The sequence below is a fragment of the Delphinus delphis genome, chromosome 2, assembly GCF_949987515.2.
Source record: "Delphinus delphis chromosome 2, mDelDel1.2, whole genome shotgun sequence".
In the NCBI taxonomy this organism is placed as follows: domain Eukaryota; kingdom Metazoa; phylum Chordata; class Mammalia; order Artiodactyla; family Delphinidae; genus Delphinus; species Delphinus delphis.
In genome coordinates this window covers 128,003,392-128,020,674 of record NC_082684.1, presented here as the reverse complement: position 1 = coordinate 128,020,674, position 17,283 = coordinate 128,003,392, and the positions used below count along the sequence as shown (strand labels likewise).

General features: G+C 37.4%; 1 protein-coding gene across 2 annotated transcripts in view; it reads right to left on the bottom strand.

Moving 5' to 3' along the window:
• HMG20A (high mobility group 20A) overlaps positions 1-17,283 on the bottom strand; it is a 69,729-nt gene that overhangs the window by 20,497 nt on the left and 31,949 nt on the right. For both annotated transcript variants that reach the window (XM_060005564.1, XM_060005565.1), the window contains exons 2-3: positions 6,249-6,341; positions 135-282 (exon numbers count right to left, since the gene is read on the bottom strand). In XM_060005564.1, the coding sequence (XP_059861547.1) occupies positions 135-282; positions 6,249-6,337 (237 nt within the window). In that variant the 5' untranslated portion in view covers positions 6,338-6,341. The remainder of the gene's footprint in view (positions 1-134; positions 283-6,248; positions 6,342-17,283) is intronic.

Below are 17,283 nucleotides of genomic sequence, written 5' to 3'. Positions count from 1 at the left end.
AAACAAGAAATATAAAACAGAATATTCTGCAGAATGTAAGGAGGCCAGAGGATGAACACCTCGGTCAACTCCCTTGCTGACTGCTTCTTCAGAAGCCTCAGAGACCAGTAACAGGAAGAGATGCTTCAGCTTACCTCATCTTCGTGCCTCTGTTCATTGCCTTCTGCTGTATTTGAAGACTCATTCTGAAGCAACTGACCTTGGGAGAGATCCTCAACAAATTCTGGATTATTTGTGGATGATGAGGCTCCACTACTATATGGAACCTCTGGGTGGGTTATCCTGAAGAATGATAGGCAGAGTGGAAAAGTTCAGTATCAACAGCATCAAAAACTCCTACTTACCAAGGTTCAAGACAAATTTCACTGCCAGCAAAATCACATGCCAGCCCTTGAATTAATTCCCCCACCTCATTCTGTATAAATGTAAACAATGTCTCCATAGCAATTATAGAGCATTTTGAAAAAGGTTTCAGTGCTTGATTGGATCAGGTCAGTTCCATGAAGAAATCTCCTACTAAAAACAACTATAATCTTTCCCCCACAAATTACCTCTCTCCTCAACGTAGACTTTACATTTTAGTTCTGAGCATGCAACTTTTATATGCTAGTTTCATGTATCTCTTTTTCATGTAATAAAAGGAAAATACTATTAATGGAAAAGAACAGGAATGGGAGTTGAAGAGGAAATTTGCCCCCCTATCACAAAAGAGAGCGTTCTTTAAGGGCATAAGAAGTATCTCTTATGGTACATTCCATAGGCTACTCCTTGGATTATAGTGTTTATTGACAATGAGATCATCTAAGAACAATATTATCAAGTTCAGTAAGTTCAGGTATAAATGTTAATAAATCAGAGATATACATTTTCTGTTCCTATCATTCTGTTCCAGATGAGTCAGCAAACCAGATCTCATCCTTCTGAAAAGTGGACACGAGAAGGTACAGATGACGATTGGATCTTAGACTAAGTTATACCCTATGGCATTTAGATAAAGGAATGGAAATAAAAGTAACACCATGCGCTAGGGAGTTTGGGGTTTGGGGCAGGTAGTGGGGAAGGTGGAGGAAGATGTACAAGAGAGTAATATTCAGTCATTATTCTGGAAGAATGTATACTCCATAGGGTTACAGAAAATACTTACAATGCAATGTAAGTACTGAAACAGAGGTCTGTAAAATGTGCCATAAAGGTACAGTAGAGGGGATGAGGAATTTTATATGTATGGAGAGAATGTTAAGAAAGATTTTACAGAGGAGGTCTTAAAAGTTGAAGAGGCATTCATCAGGTAAACAACATTATTACAGGTAGAAAGAACAGGGTATTAATAGGAGAAAGGGCAACTCTTCAGGAGGCTACTGCAATAGACTAAGGGGGAGACAAGGGCAAACAGGAGAATAGGGGAGAGAAAGCTAAGAGATAATTAATAGGTAGAATGATAGATCGAATATAAATAGTGAGGGAAAAAGAAGAGTCAAAGGCAATTCTGAGGTTTCTAGATTGGGTGATAATGTACTATTAATCAATGTAACAACTGGAATGTGTGTGTGTGTGTGTGTGTGTGTGTGTGTGTGTGTGTGTGTGTGTAAGAAAGACAGATGAGAAAATGCTAAGTTTGAAACACTCATGGCATAATTAGGTGGGGCTGTCCCACCGACAACTGGAAACATGCCCTGAGAGAACAGAAGTGAAGAAAAGGCAGGAGATATTTTGGGAGGCATCAGCTCATGGAAATAATGGGAAGTGCTAGATATTCTCCAGAAAGACAGTGAGAAGAAAAATCAGGATAGAACTCTGTTGGAACAATATTTTAGAAGCAAGTGTTAGACGGGCTGGGAAAGACTAAGGAGGACGTTAAGAAATCTAGGAGAGAATACTGTTACAGAGGCCAAGGCAGGAAGACTTTTGAGAAGGGGTTATTACACAGGCAAAAAGTTGCAGATGTCACATAAGATAGGCTAAAAAGTATCTGCTAAATCTGAAGATCTGAAGGACTTCAGCTGTACTCCCTGTACTTCAAGGGAGTACAGTTTTAGTGGAGTTATGGGAATAAAAACCAGATTACAGTGGACTGAGAAAAGAATGAAAGCAGGTTCAGACTGTCCTTGAAAGGACAGAAATTTTATTTTTCTGAACACTTCTATAAAAAATAGAGTATTATAACTAGGAGGCTCCTACATTTTTGAGGTCCTGTGAAAAAGGGTAGATAGGAGAAGTTATTAACTCAATGCTAATTATGTTCTCTGAAGAGTTGCCATTAGAGATCCAGTTTGATCTTGGCAGCTTTGTTTTTCAAATATTTCAATCATTTTGGATGTCTTACAATGTCTTTTCTTTCACTGTCATTCTTCATTTCAACTGTGCCATCAATTTTTAAGTTACTAACTCTTGCACATTCTTATTTCAGTAAAATATGAAAACTAGGTTTAGGAAAGAGTACCAATCCTGTGAATCCCTTGACTGAAATGGATAGGAATCAGAGGGAGTGGTCAAAAGCAGCAAATGCCTTAGAGATGACAAGTTGAATAAAGACTGAAAAAAAAAAAAAAAGGCTCCTTTGTTCCAATGAATGAATTGTCCATGCTCTTAGCTAAAGCCAACAACCCTTCCATTTGCGCCCTGGATCCCACACCCTCTAGCCTACTCAAAAACAAGTTTCAGCAATTCTGCCCTCTCTGGCATCACCAATTCTTTCCTCTCTACTAGATTAGCCTAATCAGCAAACAAATGTGGCATTATTACTCTTATCTGGAAACAAAACAAAAAACACACTTTCTTGATTCCACTTCATTTTTCTCCTTTCCTTTATGGACCTGACCTGAGGGTGGTATGTTCCAAGATCCCCAGTATACTGAACTCTGTTTTCTGTTCTGTCTTCCACCCACAAATTTAATGCCTTTTCTATCTTAACTAAGCACTTATCATGCACTGTGTCCATAACTTTTGCAGTTTGAGATGTGATAGCAAAACTAGCACGAATTTCTTTTTCCTTCTTCACAATTTCGCAGATAGAAGATTCATTCTCACCATAGATCTCAGCAACCTCAGCATATTACTATTTTTTTTTTCTTTCCTTATTAAGTCAAGAACTTTCACCTTTTCACTTAAAGGAAGCACATTAGGGCTTCTCTTTGGCGTATCTGAATTGCCAGCATCACTACTCTTGCGCTTTGGGGCCATTATTAAGTAAAATAAGAGTTACCTGAACACAGGCACTAAGATACTATGACAGTCCATCTGATAACAGGCAGCTACCAAGTGACTAACAGGTGGGATATGCTGGACAGAGCAATGATTCACGTCCCAGGCAGGACACGGTGGGATGGTGTGAGATTTTATCATACTATTCAGAGTGGCGGGCACTTTAAAACTTATAAACTGTTTATTTCTGAAATTTTCCATTTAATATTTTCCAACCATGGCTGACCGTGGCAGGTAACAGAAGCCACGGAAAGTGAAACCATGGATAAGGGGGTACTTACTGACTTCAATTGTTTATAGTGGAAAGAATTGTTTATAGTTATTGACTTCAATTGATCTCCCTTCATTCTTTCTTAAACCCAACCCAAAGGAGATAAGTGTTCACAACTCTTGTCAAGGCCACCAGTGACCTCCATGCTAAATCCAATGTCATTTCTCAGACCTCATCTTACCGGATCTTCCAGAAGTATTTGACACAGTTCATCTCTTCCCCTCCCTTGAAATATATTTTTTACCTGGTTTTCAGGACCGTGCACTCCTCTGTTTTTTCTGATACCTTTTCAGGTACCCCCTTGAGTCTTCTTTGCTGACTCTTCCTCTCCTCCCTGACTTGTAAATGCTGGAGTATCCCCGAGTTCCAGTGTCAGGTCTCTTCTCTTTTCTACCTACACAGTGCTCATTCGTTTGATGATCTCAACCAGTCCTACAGCCTTAAATATCAGCTCTAATATGTTGATTGACTCCCAGGTTTCTCTTTTTAGTGTAGACAGCCCCTAACTTTAGAGCCCTGTATCAAGCTGCCTATTTGACATCTCTGCTTGGATAGCTAATAAGAATCTCTATTTTAAAATCTCTAAAACCGAGCTCCTAAAATTCCCTCCTCCACTTGCTCAGTTTTCCCCATCTAATTTAATGGCAATTCCATCCCTTCAGTTGCTTAAGCCAAAAATTTGGAGCTGTCTTTAACTGCTTTTTTCTCCCTTCTCACATCTCATCTGGTCTTTCAGGCAAATCCTGTTTGGCTTACCTTCAAGATATATCTAGAATTCTATACTTCTCAACACCCCCCATTCCTATTATCTTTGAAACCCACTCCAGTGAGGTTTTTGTCCCTACTACTCTGCCAAAAATACTCCTGTCAAAGTCACTAGTGAAGTTCTTTGAGTCATCATCTCTCACTTGAATTATTTTAGAACCGTAACTGGTCTTCTTGCTTCAGTCCCTGCTCCCTTCACTCTATTCTCTATAGAACAGCCACAGGGATACTATTTTAAAATGTCAGATCATATCATTCCGCTCAAAATCTCCCCATGCTTTCCCACCTCACTCAGAGTAACAGTTAAAGTGCTTACTCTGACCCATAAGATCCTACACGATCTAGTCCCTTGCTACTCAAAGTACCGGCCTTACACCAGCAGCACAGGCATCATTTGGGAACTTATTAGAATGTAGAATCTCTGGCCCTAACTCAGACTTTCTGACTCAGCGTTTGCATTTTAATGAGATGTCTAGGCAATTCATAAGTGCATTGAATTTTGAGAAACACTGATGGAGCCTATTACCCTTCCCCCTGGTATACTCTGCTCCAGTCACACTGGCCTCCTGGCTATTTCTAAAAGGCAGAAACACTCCTACCTCAAGGCTTTCCCACTCACTGCTCCCTCTGCCTAGAATAATCTTCCCCCATAACTGTAGGCTAGCTAATTTACTTCCTTCAGGTTTTTATTCAAGTCACTTGTAAAGCCTTTCTGGGTCATCTTATCTAAGATGGCACCTCAAGCCCCTCCTGTCCCTCTTCCTTACTTTATTTTTTAATCCATAGTTCTTATCAATGTAGTATGCATTTTACTTATTTATCCTGTCTGTTGTCTGACTTCTGCAGTAGAATTTAAGCTCCATAGGGGTTGGGATTTTTGTCCATCTTGGTTATTGCTTAATGTCTAGTGCCTAGAATGGTGCCTGGCACATAGCAGACACTCAGAACATTTTTATTGTACAAGTTGGACTCAGCAAGTAGGCAGCTTTTAGAAAAGTTTTAGAGAATAGTTTCATCTGAATAAAGTCAGAAGGCAGATATTAATGAGTTAAGAAAGAATGCCAGGGAAGGAAACAATTATAAAGTGTAGTCTGTTTTTAAAGAGCTCTAAGGAATATTAAAATAATTCATCTTAGGCATTAGCTAGCACTTCAATCTATTAGTGAATACATTTCTTCTTTGGCAAGTAATGTCTAATAGAAAAGATAAAAATTCAAGTGGAACAGAGATTTTCAGTGGAAGAGGGACTACTGCTATTAGCCCTTTTCTACATTTCTTTTTTTTTTTTTTTTGCGGTACGGGGGCCTCTCAATGTTGTGGCCTCTCCCGTCGCGGAGCACAGGCTCCGGACGTGCAGGCTCAGCGGCCATGGCTCATGGGCCCAGCCGCTCCGTGGCATGTGGGATCTTCCCGGACTGGGGCACGAACCCGTGTCCCCTGCATCGGCAGGCGGACTCTCAACCACTGCGCCACCAGGGAAGCCCCTCTACATTTCTTTATATATCTGTCCAAAAATACCAAAGAAAGGAGTTGGAGTTGGGGGGAGGGGTAGGTTGGGAAGAACAGAAGTCAGCTAGAGCTCCTAGGCATCTTGAATAAAGAACCATAATTAAAAATCTAATCTTAAAACAACAACAAAAAACCCTGATGTTTGGGGAAAAAATTATTTTAATATCTGTGGCAATTTAGACAGAAAATGAATTTGATTTTCGAAGCTAGCCCTGTGGCAAGTATTTCCTTAATGGTGACTATGTAATTCTCTTAACTGGGAGTCACTGATGTTTCCTAGACCCCACAGTACTGCTGTTCCAGTTCACAGGAACCAGAGCATTGCAAATGACAGCTGAATACAGATATTAAAGCAGTTTACAATGGCTCTCATTCTCTTTGCAAAGCATAACAAACGCACCTTCTAGTTTTGATATAAAACTGCCTCTTTAGCACCTCATATGTTGTCAGAAGCTGTTCTGAAGCCTAGGCAGAGGCCCAGTGTCCCAAAGCAGCTGCTTACCCAGTTGTAGCCAGATCATTACTCTCCTTGGAGCCATCTTCATCAGCAAAAAGGGGAGGCAGGGTGGAACCAGTCATCAAGGTTTCCATCTCTCTAAAAGGAAGACAGAATAAAAAAAAAATTTAATGGCTTAATTATTTCCAGTTCAAGTTGCATTAATTTAAGAGTCAGCCTTCCTTAACTTTATCACATCAGCAGCAGAATAGAAACTGACCTAAATATTTATTTTCTTGACTTGGACACATCAATTTGAACTTTATGGTTAATGGGCTTTTAACCCTGGTCTTATCAACTGACCAGACTAAAAACAGATTTTAACAACCAGGACACAGTTTGGAAAATTCCTTTTTGTTCATTCAGAATATCTTCAAAAGTATGCTTCATTTCCGGTAAAAACTGTTAAGCAGAGTAACTCAGAAGCACGGCAACCCTGAGCAAGCTATTCAGCCTCTTTGAGATACAATTTCACCATCTTAGACACAGACAAAATTGCTGACTTAACCCACAGGGTTATTGTGAAGGATTAAACTGAAAGTGCTTCATAAACAGAGAAAGGCTAAGATCGTAAGTGCTCTGAGTATTATTATATAAAGAAAGGTATTGTTATTACAGCATTACGAGTTCTTAATCCCAGATGAATCATCCTTAGATTAAATGGTGACAATCTGAGTCCTCCAAAAGGAAATAATGCAAAGGAAGTAGAGGATGGAAGGCATACTGATGTGGTTCAAAATGAAAGAAACCACACTTCCAGGTCAGAAATATGCTCCACATCACCATGATGACCAACAGTGGAAATAGCATGCACCTGGGCACAGGAAATAACTAAGCCTAATTGAAGAAAGCAAATAAATCAGAAGAACCTGAGGTTATCAGAATGAAAGGATAAAAGGACGAAGTGACAAAGAGAGTAATTTCATTTAGCATATCGCTACAAAGAAAGATTTTTCCCCTTCAAGGTTTACTACCAGGGGCTTCACCCCATATAGCTAAAAGCAGAAGCCTTCCATTCACCATGAAAATGATATTCAAACAAAACATTCAATAGTGACCCTAAACATCAGCCACTTAAGTGGAACTGCAAACCACTCAAGAAAAAAAGTGCCTCAATCACCTGGGAGAATTGAGGAACAGATTATGAAAATTCACTCAGGAGCTCCCTCAGCAGTTATTTCAGGTGCTGCTGCTAAGAGACCTAGTGAAATAGCAATTAAAAGAAAAGCACAGCAGCCCAAGCAGAGCTAGGATTCATCCCACTAAGACGGAAATACGAAGAAAATGCAGATGACAGTGATGCCATATTCTAAAATGTTCAATATAATAATTTACTTACAAAATGATAACAGTGATGATTTATTTCTTATTCTTACTTATTTTCTTGTTTTCACTTCTTTGTTACTTAGCAGACCAAATTCCATAAATAGCTTACTCTGAAAAAAATGCATCTTTGTATATTCACCACCCATTATAGTGGGAGAGCATGGAAGGCAGAGGGGAACTTCCCACTCAACCACAGAGTATGGAGTTTATTCCACATGCAGGGATACTTGCTAACTTTTCAACTCCTTCAAGAAAGGGGGGGTTACAAGGGGCTCTAACAAATACTGCAAAATTCCATTCTAGATGTTTTCTAGGATAATCTTGACACAAGTGCACTTATGTTTTACTTCACATTATGCACAGACCAGATTAGAGCCCAGGCTTTAAGGGCTGCTAACATCACCTTACACCAATATTCATTTTATCAAAAGAAAATTAATCAATTAGATGCCATATAATCTAGTTATAAACCACAAGCAAACATTCAAATAGTCAGGTATATATCCACAAACCTTAAAAGGACTCATTTAATTGGCTTCTTTCTAAAAGTCTCCTTAGAAGTAAAGGACTTTTCGAGAGCCTCAAGATTCAGCATTGGAAGCTCTTGGCATCATCCCACCTCAAAAGAAGATATATTACCTGGTGGGGGACAAATGAAGTATCTTTTCATTCACTATACCAACATGATCCTCTTAGAGTGTTTCCCAGATATCTTTAGTCATTTTTGAAATATGGGGAGGCAGCTGGACAACACAACCTTAACAACATATAAATAGATCATATAAACAAAGGAAGTTCAGAGAACACATTTCTTGTTGTTGTTTTTTCCTCTTAAGTGTGTTTTACTCAATCCATATGGCTTCAGATATATTTTCTCTAGTGTTACTGAGTAGTCAGGTCCCTAAGAAATGAGTAATAAAGTGGGTGGAAGGTTAAGGGGCCAAAATCAACAAAAGAAGGAAATGAGGAAAAAGTCCAGTGAAACTCAAAGGCCTCTAAACTAGTTGGGAAAATAAAATGATTTGCAAGAATTGGCTGGGATCCTGCAAGAATCTGCTTTCATATGGTTCATGAGGGGGTGATTCAAACTGAATCACAGCTACCAAGCCACTGATTGCCAAAAGCCCTTCAGTGTAGCATCTGTGCCTGATAATGTCCCAGTACAGAGGTCACACTAAACTCTGAAATTCTATGCAAAGCACTTAAGAAATGTAATGAATGCTGCTCTGGAAGGGGAAAGAAGAGATATATGTACAAAGGCAAGGCAATATACAAGTTTGGTTTTCCACTGCAGTTTACAGAAACAGGTATATCATGCAGATGTTTTCTTGCAGAAGGGATTCACCCAGTGAAGGCTTCCACCTGGAGGGAGGTAAGTGGTATTACCTTGGGGCTTACACTTTGAGCCAAGGTCTGGACTGTAACTTTGGAAACTCAAAAATCCCCTCTAACACTAATCGCTCACTGAAAACACTGATGTATAAAACAGAGTGACAATTTAAGATATTTTAATAACAATTATAAAAATTGTAATAAAAATTATATTAAGCCACTAATCATAATCAGAACATTTTTTTGGGCCAGAATAAAGGCACTCAGGTGTAGCTTAAGAAATCTTCCTCAACTAAGATTGTTTTAGTAACCTTTCCCAACAAAAGGGATGATCTCACCAATGAGACTATATTATTCCAAATGTGTTGGACAGTGCTGAAAGTATAATTTATACTTCTGTTTTCTGGGGTTGGCTCTTTTCAGGTACCCTTTCCCCACTTTACATATGTTAATCCCACTTCATTAAGCCCTCTCATGGAGATGCACCATATTCCTTCCCTACCACACCATCCCCAACAGTACACACCTCAGAGTTGAGAGGTAGGATTCTGCCCTCATTTTTCCATACTACAACCTTTATGCAAAATTTCCAGTTCCTTTAAAAGTCATGTTAATTCGCTATACCAATCTCTGATCATTACCTCCTATCATTTTGGTTCTACTACAACTGACCTTTAACCACACAAACCTCTATTTGTCGACTCTTGATTTTCCCTTCTCTGTCTAGCTTAGATTCTGTGGCTGCATTTCAAATATTTTTTTGCCAACACTCTCAATTCCTTTGCCATGTTGTTCTTCTATACCCTGGATGTAGATCAACTCTGAGTTTTAGCTCAACATGGTGTTGGAGAAAAATCACAAAATAAAGGGTGCTACTATAAATTTATGGTATCAGCTATAGCTGGGCCCACAATGCTCTCAGCAGTCATTTGACATGTTCTTAGGTTATCAACTGCCACATTAGCTCTGTCAAAATTTTCCAATCAAATCAAACCTAACTCACTCAAACCCTCCTGAATATTCAGGCTCATCTCTTCAAACTTCTCATTCCTGACTCACACCAAAACCATCCTAAGTAGTTTTATTTTAAAAATATATAATTTATATACCATAAAATTTATTCCTAATTTAAATACAGTTCAGTGGCTTTCATATATTTACAGGGTGACTTTCACATATTCCTACCAACACCATAATTGATTTTACAACATTTTCATCATCCCTAAAAGAAACTCGGTACCCATTAGCAGTCACTGCCCATTCCCCCCTCCCCCTAGGCCCAGGTAATCACTAATCTGCCTTCTGTCTTTATAGATATACATATTCTTAACATTTCATATAAATTTAATCATATTCTCTGACCTTTTGTGTCTGGCTTCATTCACTTAGCATAAAGTTTTCAAGGTTCATCACATTTTAGCATGTATCAGTATTTCATATCTTTTCATGGATAAATAATACCACATTTTGTTTATTCATTCAAAGACTCATAGACTTGGGTTGTTTGTATTTTTTGTCTATAGTGAATAATGCTGCTTAAGAACATTTGTGTACAGTTTTTGTGTGGACATGTTTTCAATTTTCTTAGGCCTATACCTAGAAATGGAATTGCTGGGTCATATGATAACTCCATGTTTAACATTTTAAGGAACTGCCAAACTGTTTTCAAAGCACCTGCACCATTTTACATTCCCACTAGCAAAGTATGAGATTTCCAAATTCCCCATACCCTTACCACACTTTTTAGGAGTGCTAAAGAAATATCAATTCTATCCTCCTCCAGCTTTCCACATGGGGCTAAGGGAAATACAGAACTCCAGCCCACTTCAGCCATCCTGTCCCACTGAAAGGGGGAAAAAACTAAGAAGCACCGGTAAAGTTTATAGTCCAGGGGGCACAGGCTCACCAAAAGACTGTGACCTAATCATAGTACTACAGAATGCTTCTCCTCCCCTCACATCTTACCACTACATCACTAAAGGCCTATATACCACAGTTCCTTTCACCCAGGACATCATTTCTACCTTTCAACAAAAATTTACAAGGCATACTAAAAGCCAAAAAACGATTTGAAGAGACTGAACAAGGATTAGAACCAGAGTAAGATACATCATGGTTTTTATTTCTTAACTTAAAAAAAATTGAAATACAGTTGGCTTACAATATTATATTAGTTTCAAGTGTATAATATAGTGATTAATATTTTTCCAGATTATACTCCATAAAAAGTTATTATAAAATATTGGCTATACTCCCTGTGGTATAATAGTACATCCTTGTAATTTATCTATTTTAGACCTAGTAGTTTGTACCTCTTAATTCCCTTCACCTATTTTAGTCTTTCCCACCCATTCTTCCCTCTGGTAACCACTAGTTTGCTACCTGTATCTGTAAGTCTGTTTCTGTTTTGTTATACTCATTTGTTTGTTTCATTTAAAAAATTCTACATATAAGTGAAAACATACAGTATTTGTCTTTCTCTGTCTCACTTATTTCACTAAGCATAATACCCTCTAGGTCCATCCATGTTGTTGCAAGTGGCAAAATTCCATTTTTTTTAAAGACTGAGTAATATTCCATTATATATATATATAGCATATCTTCTTTATCCATTCATTTGTTGATGGACACTTAGGATGCTTGGCTATTATAAATAACACTGCTATGAATGTTGGGGTGCATATATCTTTTCAAATTAGTGTTTTTGTTTTCTTCAAATAAATACCCAGGAGTGGAACTCCTGGATTTTATGGTAGTTCTGCTTTTAATTTTTGAGAAAACTCCATACTGTTTTCCATAGTGACTATTCCAATTTACATTCCTACCAACAAAGTGCTAGGGTTCTCGTTTCTCCACATCCTTGTCAACATTTATTATTTCTTGTCTTTTTGACGATAGCCATTCTGACAGGTGTGAGGTGATATCTCACTGTGGTTTTGATTTGCATTACCCTGATGATTAGTGATATTGAGCATCTTTTCATGTGTCTGTTGGCCATCTGTATGTCTTCTTTGGAAAAATGCTTATTTAGGTTCTCTGCTCATTTCTAAATTGGGCTGTTTTTTTTTTTTTTTTGATATTGAGTTGTATGAGTTCTTTATATATTTTGGATATTAACCCCTTAACAAACATATCATTTGCAGATACCTTCTCCCATTCAGTAGGCTGCCTTTTCATTTTGTGGATGGTTTTCTTTCCCACACAAAAGTTTTTAAGTTTGATTAGGTCCCATCTGTTTATTTTTGGTTTTGTCTCCCTTGCCTGAGGAGAAAGATCCAAAAAAAAAATCACTAAGACCAATGTCAAAGAGCCCACTGTCTAGGTTTCCTTCTAGGAGTTTTATAGTTTCATGTCTTACATTTAGGTGTTTAATCCATTTGAGTTTATTATTGCATATGGTGTGAAAAAATGTTCTAATTTCTTTCTTTTACATATAGCTGTCCAGTTTCCCCAAACCACTTATTGAAAAGCCTGTCTTTTCCTCATTGTATATTCTTGTCTCCTTTGTCACAGATTAATTTACCATATTTGTGTGGGTTTATTTCTGGGCTCTCTATTCTGTTCCATTGATCTATGTGTCTGCGTTTGTGCCAGTACCATACTGTTTTGATTACTGTAGCTTTGTAGTATAGTCTGAAGTCAGGCAGCATGATACCTCCAGCTTTGTTCTTTTTTCTCACGACTGCTTTGGCTGTTCAGGGTCTTCTGTGGTTCCATATAAGTTTTAGGATTATTTGTTCTAGTTCTGTTACAAATGTCATGGGTATTTTGATAGGAATTGTATTAAATCTGTAGACTGCTTTGGGCAGTATGGTCATTTTAATAATTTTAATCCTTCCAATCCATGAACATGGAATATCTTTCCATTTATTTGTATCATCTTCAGTTTCCTTCATGAATGTCTTACAGTTTTTGGAATACAGGTCTTTCACCTCCTTGGTTAAATTTATTCCTAGGTATTTTATTCTTTTTGATGCAATTGTAAATGGTATTGTTTTCTTGATTTCTCTTTCTAAAGTTCATTATTAATGTAAAGAAATGCAACAGATTTCTGTATATTAATATCATACCCTGCACTTGACTGAATTAATTTATTAGTTCTAATATTTTTTTTGGTGGGGTTGTTAGGGTTTTCTATATATAGAATCATGTCATCTGCAAATAGTGACAGTTTTACTTCTTCCTTTCCAATTTGGATGCCCTTTCTTTTTCTTGTCTGATTTCTGTGGCTAGGACTTCCAATATAAATTAAATAGAAATGGTGAGAGTGTGCATCCTTGTCTTGTTCCTGATCTTAGAGGAAAAGCTTTCAACATTTCAACACTGAGTATGACACTAGCTGTGGGTTTGTCATAAGTGGCCTTTATTATGTTAAGGTATGTTCCCTCTATACCCACTTGTTGAGAGTTTTTAATCATGAATTTTGTCAAATGCCTTTACTGCATTTTTAAGCTGATCATGATTATCTTCCATTTTGTTAATATGGTGTAACATATTGATTGATTTGTGAATAGTGAACCATCCCTGCATCCCTGGAATAAATCTCACTTGATCATGATGTATAATCCTTTTTACATATTGTTGATTCAGTCTGCTAGTATTTTGTTGAGGATTTTTCCATCTATGTTCATCAGGGATACTGGCCTGTATTTTTCTTTTTTTGTAGTGTCTCTGTCTGGTTTGGGTATCAGGGTAATGCTGGCCTTGTAGAATGAGTTAGGGAGTGTTCCCTCCCCTTCAATTTTTTGGAATAGTTTGGATAGACATTAACTCTTGTTTAAATGTTTTGTAGACTTCCTCTGTGAAGCCATCTGGTCCTGGACTTTTAATTGTTGGGAGTTTTTAATTACTGATTCAATTTCAATACTAGTGATCGGTCTGTTCAGATTTTCTACTTCTTCCTGATTCAGTCTTGGAAGAGTGTATGTTTGTATGAATTTATCCATTTCTTTGAGGTTGTCCAATTTGTCACTGTATAGCTGTTCATAGTATTCTCCTAGGGTTGTTTGTATTTCTGTACTATCAGTTGTAACTTCTCCTCTTTCATTTCTAATTTTGTTTATTTGGGCCCACTTTCTTTTCTGCTTAATGAGTCTGGCTAAAGGTTTATCAGTTTTGTCTATCTTTTCAAAAAGCCAGATCTTAGTTTCATTGATCTTTTCTATTGTTTTTTGTTTTCGTTTTGGTATTTTGGTATTTTCACTATGATCTTTTTTGTTTCCTTCCTTCTGCTGACTTTGGGCTTTGTTCTTCTTTTTCTAATTCCTTTAGGTGGAAAGTTAGGTTGTTTGTTTGAGATTTTTCTTGTTTCTTGAGGTAGGCCTTGAATTGCTATAAACTTAACGCTTAGAAATGCTTTTGTTGCATCCCGTAGATTTTAGAAAGTTGTATTTCTATTTTCATTTGTCTCAAGGTATTTTCTAATTTCCTCTTTGATTTCTTCATTGACCCATTGGATTTTTTGGTAGCATGTGGCTTAGTCTTCTCCTGTGCAGAGGGTCAGCACCGCTAACACCCATGTTGTTCAACTGTATATAAAATTTAATTGCTTTTCTATATACTAGCAATGAACAAGTGAAATTTGAAATTAAAAACACATTACCATTTATATTAGCATCCCCCCTCCAACAAATGAAATACTTAGGTATAAATCTAACAATATTTTACAAGATCTCTATGAGGAAAACTACAAAACTCAGATGAAAGATATCAAAGAAGGACAAAATAAATGAAAAAAATATTCTGCGTTCACGGGTAGGAAGACTCAATATTGTCAAGATGTCAGTTCTTCACAGTTTGAGCTTTACATTCAACTCAATCCCAAAAAAATCCCAGCAAGTAATTTTGTGGATATCAATAAACTGATTCTAAAGTTTATATGGAGAGGCAAAAGACTCAGAATAGCCAAGTAAATATTGAAGGATAACAACAAAGTTGAAGGACTGACACTACCCAACTTCAAGACTTCCTATTAAGCTATAATAATCAAGACAGTGTGTACTTGGGAAAGAAAAGACAAATAAATTATTGAAACAGAATAGAGATCCTAGCTAGAAATAAACCTATATAAATACAGTCAACTGATCTTTGACAAAGGAGCAAAGGCAAAACAATGAAATAAAGATAGTCTTTCAACAAATGGTGCTGGAACAACTGGACATCCATATGCAAAACAAATAAACAAAAACAACTTGAAACAGACCTGACACCCTTCACAAATATTAACTCAAAACGCATCATAAACCTAAATTTAAAATTTAAATTTTAAAACTATAAAATTCTTAGAAGACAATATAGGAGAAAAATCTAGATGACTTTGGGTATGATTATGAATTTTTAGATATAACACCAAAGGCACAATCTGTGAAAGAACTGATAAGCTGGATTTCATTAAAATGAAAAACTTTTGCTCTGTGAAAGACAATGTCAAGAGAATGAGAAGATAAGCTGTAGATGTGAAAAAAGTATTTGCAGAAGATACATCTGATAAAGAAATTTATCCAAAATATACACAGAACTCCTAAAACTCATCAATAAGGAAATGAACGACCCAATTAAAATATGGGCCAAAGACCTGAACAGACTCCTCAACAATGCATATGTACAGATGACAAATAGCATATGAAAAGATGTTTAATATCATGTCAGTTGGGAATTGAAAATTAAAACAATGAGATACCACTACACATCTATTAGAACAGTTAAAATACAAAACACTGTCAACACCAAATACTGGCTAGGATATGGAGCAACAGGAGATCTTATTCATTACTGGTAGAAATGAATGCAAAATGGTACAGCCACTAAAGAAGACCATTTGGTAGTTTCTTACAAAACTACTCATACTCTTACCAGCAACTGGGTTCTTTGGTATTTATCCAAAGGAATTAAAAAGTTATGTCCATACAAAAAGCTGCACATGGATGTTTATAGCAGCTTTATTTATAATGTCAAAATTTGGACACAACTGAGACATCCTTCAGTAGGTGGGTGGATAAACAAACTGTGGTACACCCAGATAATGGAATACTATTCAGTGCTAAAAAGAAGTTACCAAGCCAAGAAAGAACATGGAGAAAACTTAAATGCATAATACAAACAGAAAAAAGCCAATCTGAAAAGGCTACGTAGTGTATGATTCCAATATCACTACATTCCAGATAAGGTAAAACTATGGAGACAGTAAAAAGATGAATGATTGGGAGGGGTTAGGGGGGACACAGGAGTGAAAAGGCAGAACACAGAGGATTTTTAGGGCTGTGAAACTATTCTGCATGACACTAGAATAATAGATATATGTCATATATTTGTCAAATCCCATAGAAGGTACAACATCAAGAGTGAACCCTAATGTAAACTATGGAATTGGGTGATTATGTGTCAATGTAGGCTTATTAACTATAACATATGTACCACTCTGGTAGGGGATGTTAAGAGTGGGGAAGGGGGCTTCCCTGGTGGCGCAGTGGTTGAGAGTCTGCCTGCTGATGCAGGGGACACGGGTTCGTGCCCCGGTCCGGGAAGATCCCACATGCCGCGGAGCAGCTGGGCCCGTAAACCATGGCCGCTGAGCCTGCGCGTCTGGAGCCTGTGCTCCGCAACGGGAGAGGCCACAACAGTGAGAGGCCAGCGTACTGCAAAAAAAAAAAAAAAAAAAAAAAGAGTGGGGGAGGTTGTACACATATGGGGACATGGAGTATATGGGAACTCTGTACTTTCTGCTTAATTTTCCTGTGAACCTAAAACTGCTCTAAAATATAAAGTTTATTAATTTAAAAATTAATTTAATATATTATAATTATACAAGTTATTGTAAGATAGCCCTGAAGTTGAGGAATAAATACAACTGATTTTTATATGCATGCAATTTAACAGGAGCAAGTGAAAGAAGGCGGCTTACTACAGAACGATCTACCAGCTGTGAACATTTAGCTAAGAGCATTAAGCAGGCTGTGGGCATTAATCAATATGTTTTACAGAGGAAATAAGAACACTGGCTAATCCCCAGGCAGTTAACTGGGGTTCATTAAGAACTCTCTAACTGTAGGTTTTGATACGGGAGATGAGGGGGCAAAAGATAAGGCTAGGTAATTTGGTGGTAATTAAGTACTTACTTTTTGGGGAATGGGTAGGATCGGGGAGATAATTAGAGTTTAAGGCTTAGGGTTGTTTCAGTACCTAAGAAGGGCATAGAGGTGTGTGTTTGGCTGGGTGTTGGATGGAGTGAGCAGAAAATGTGGCTCTCTATTCCTAGAATCTAGAGCCCAGGCTCCTGTAACCATGACTACTGTTAATTTTTAAAAATGTAGTAGGCTAGTCTAAGAACTAAATAATAGAGAAACTGATTCATTCATTCAACAAGTATTTATTGGGTATCTAACAC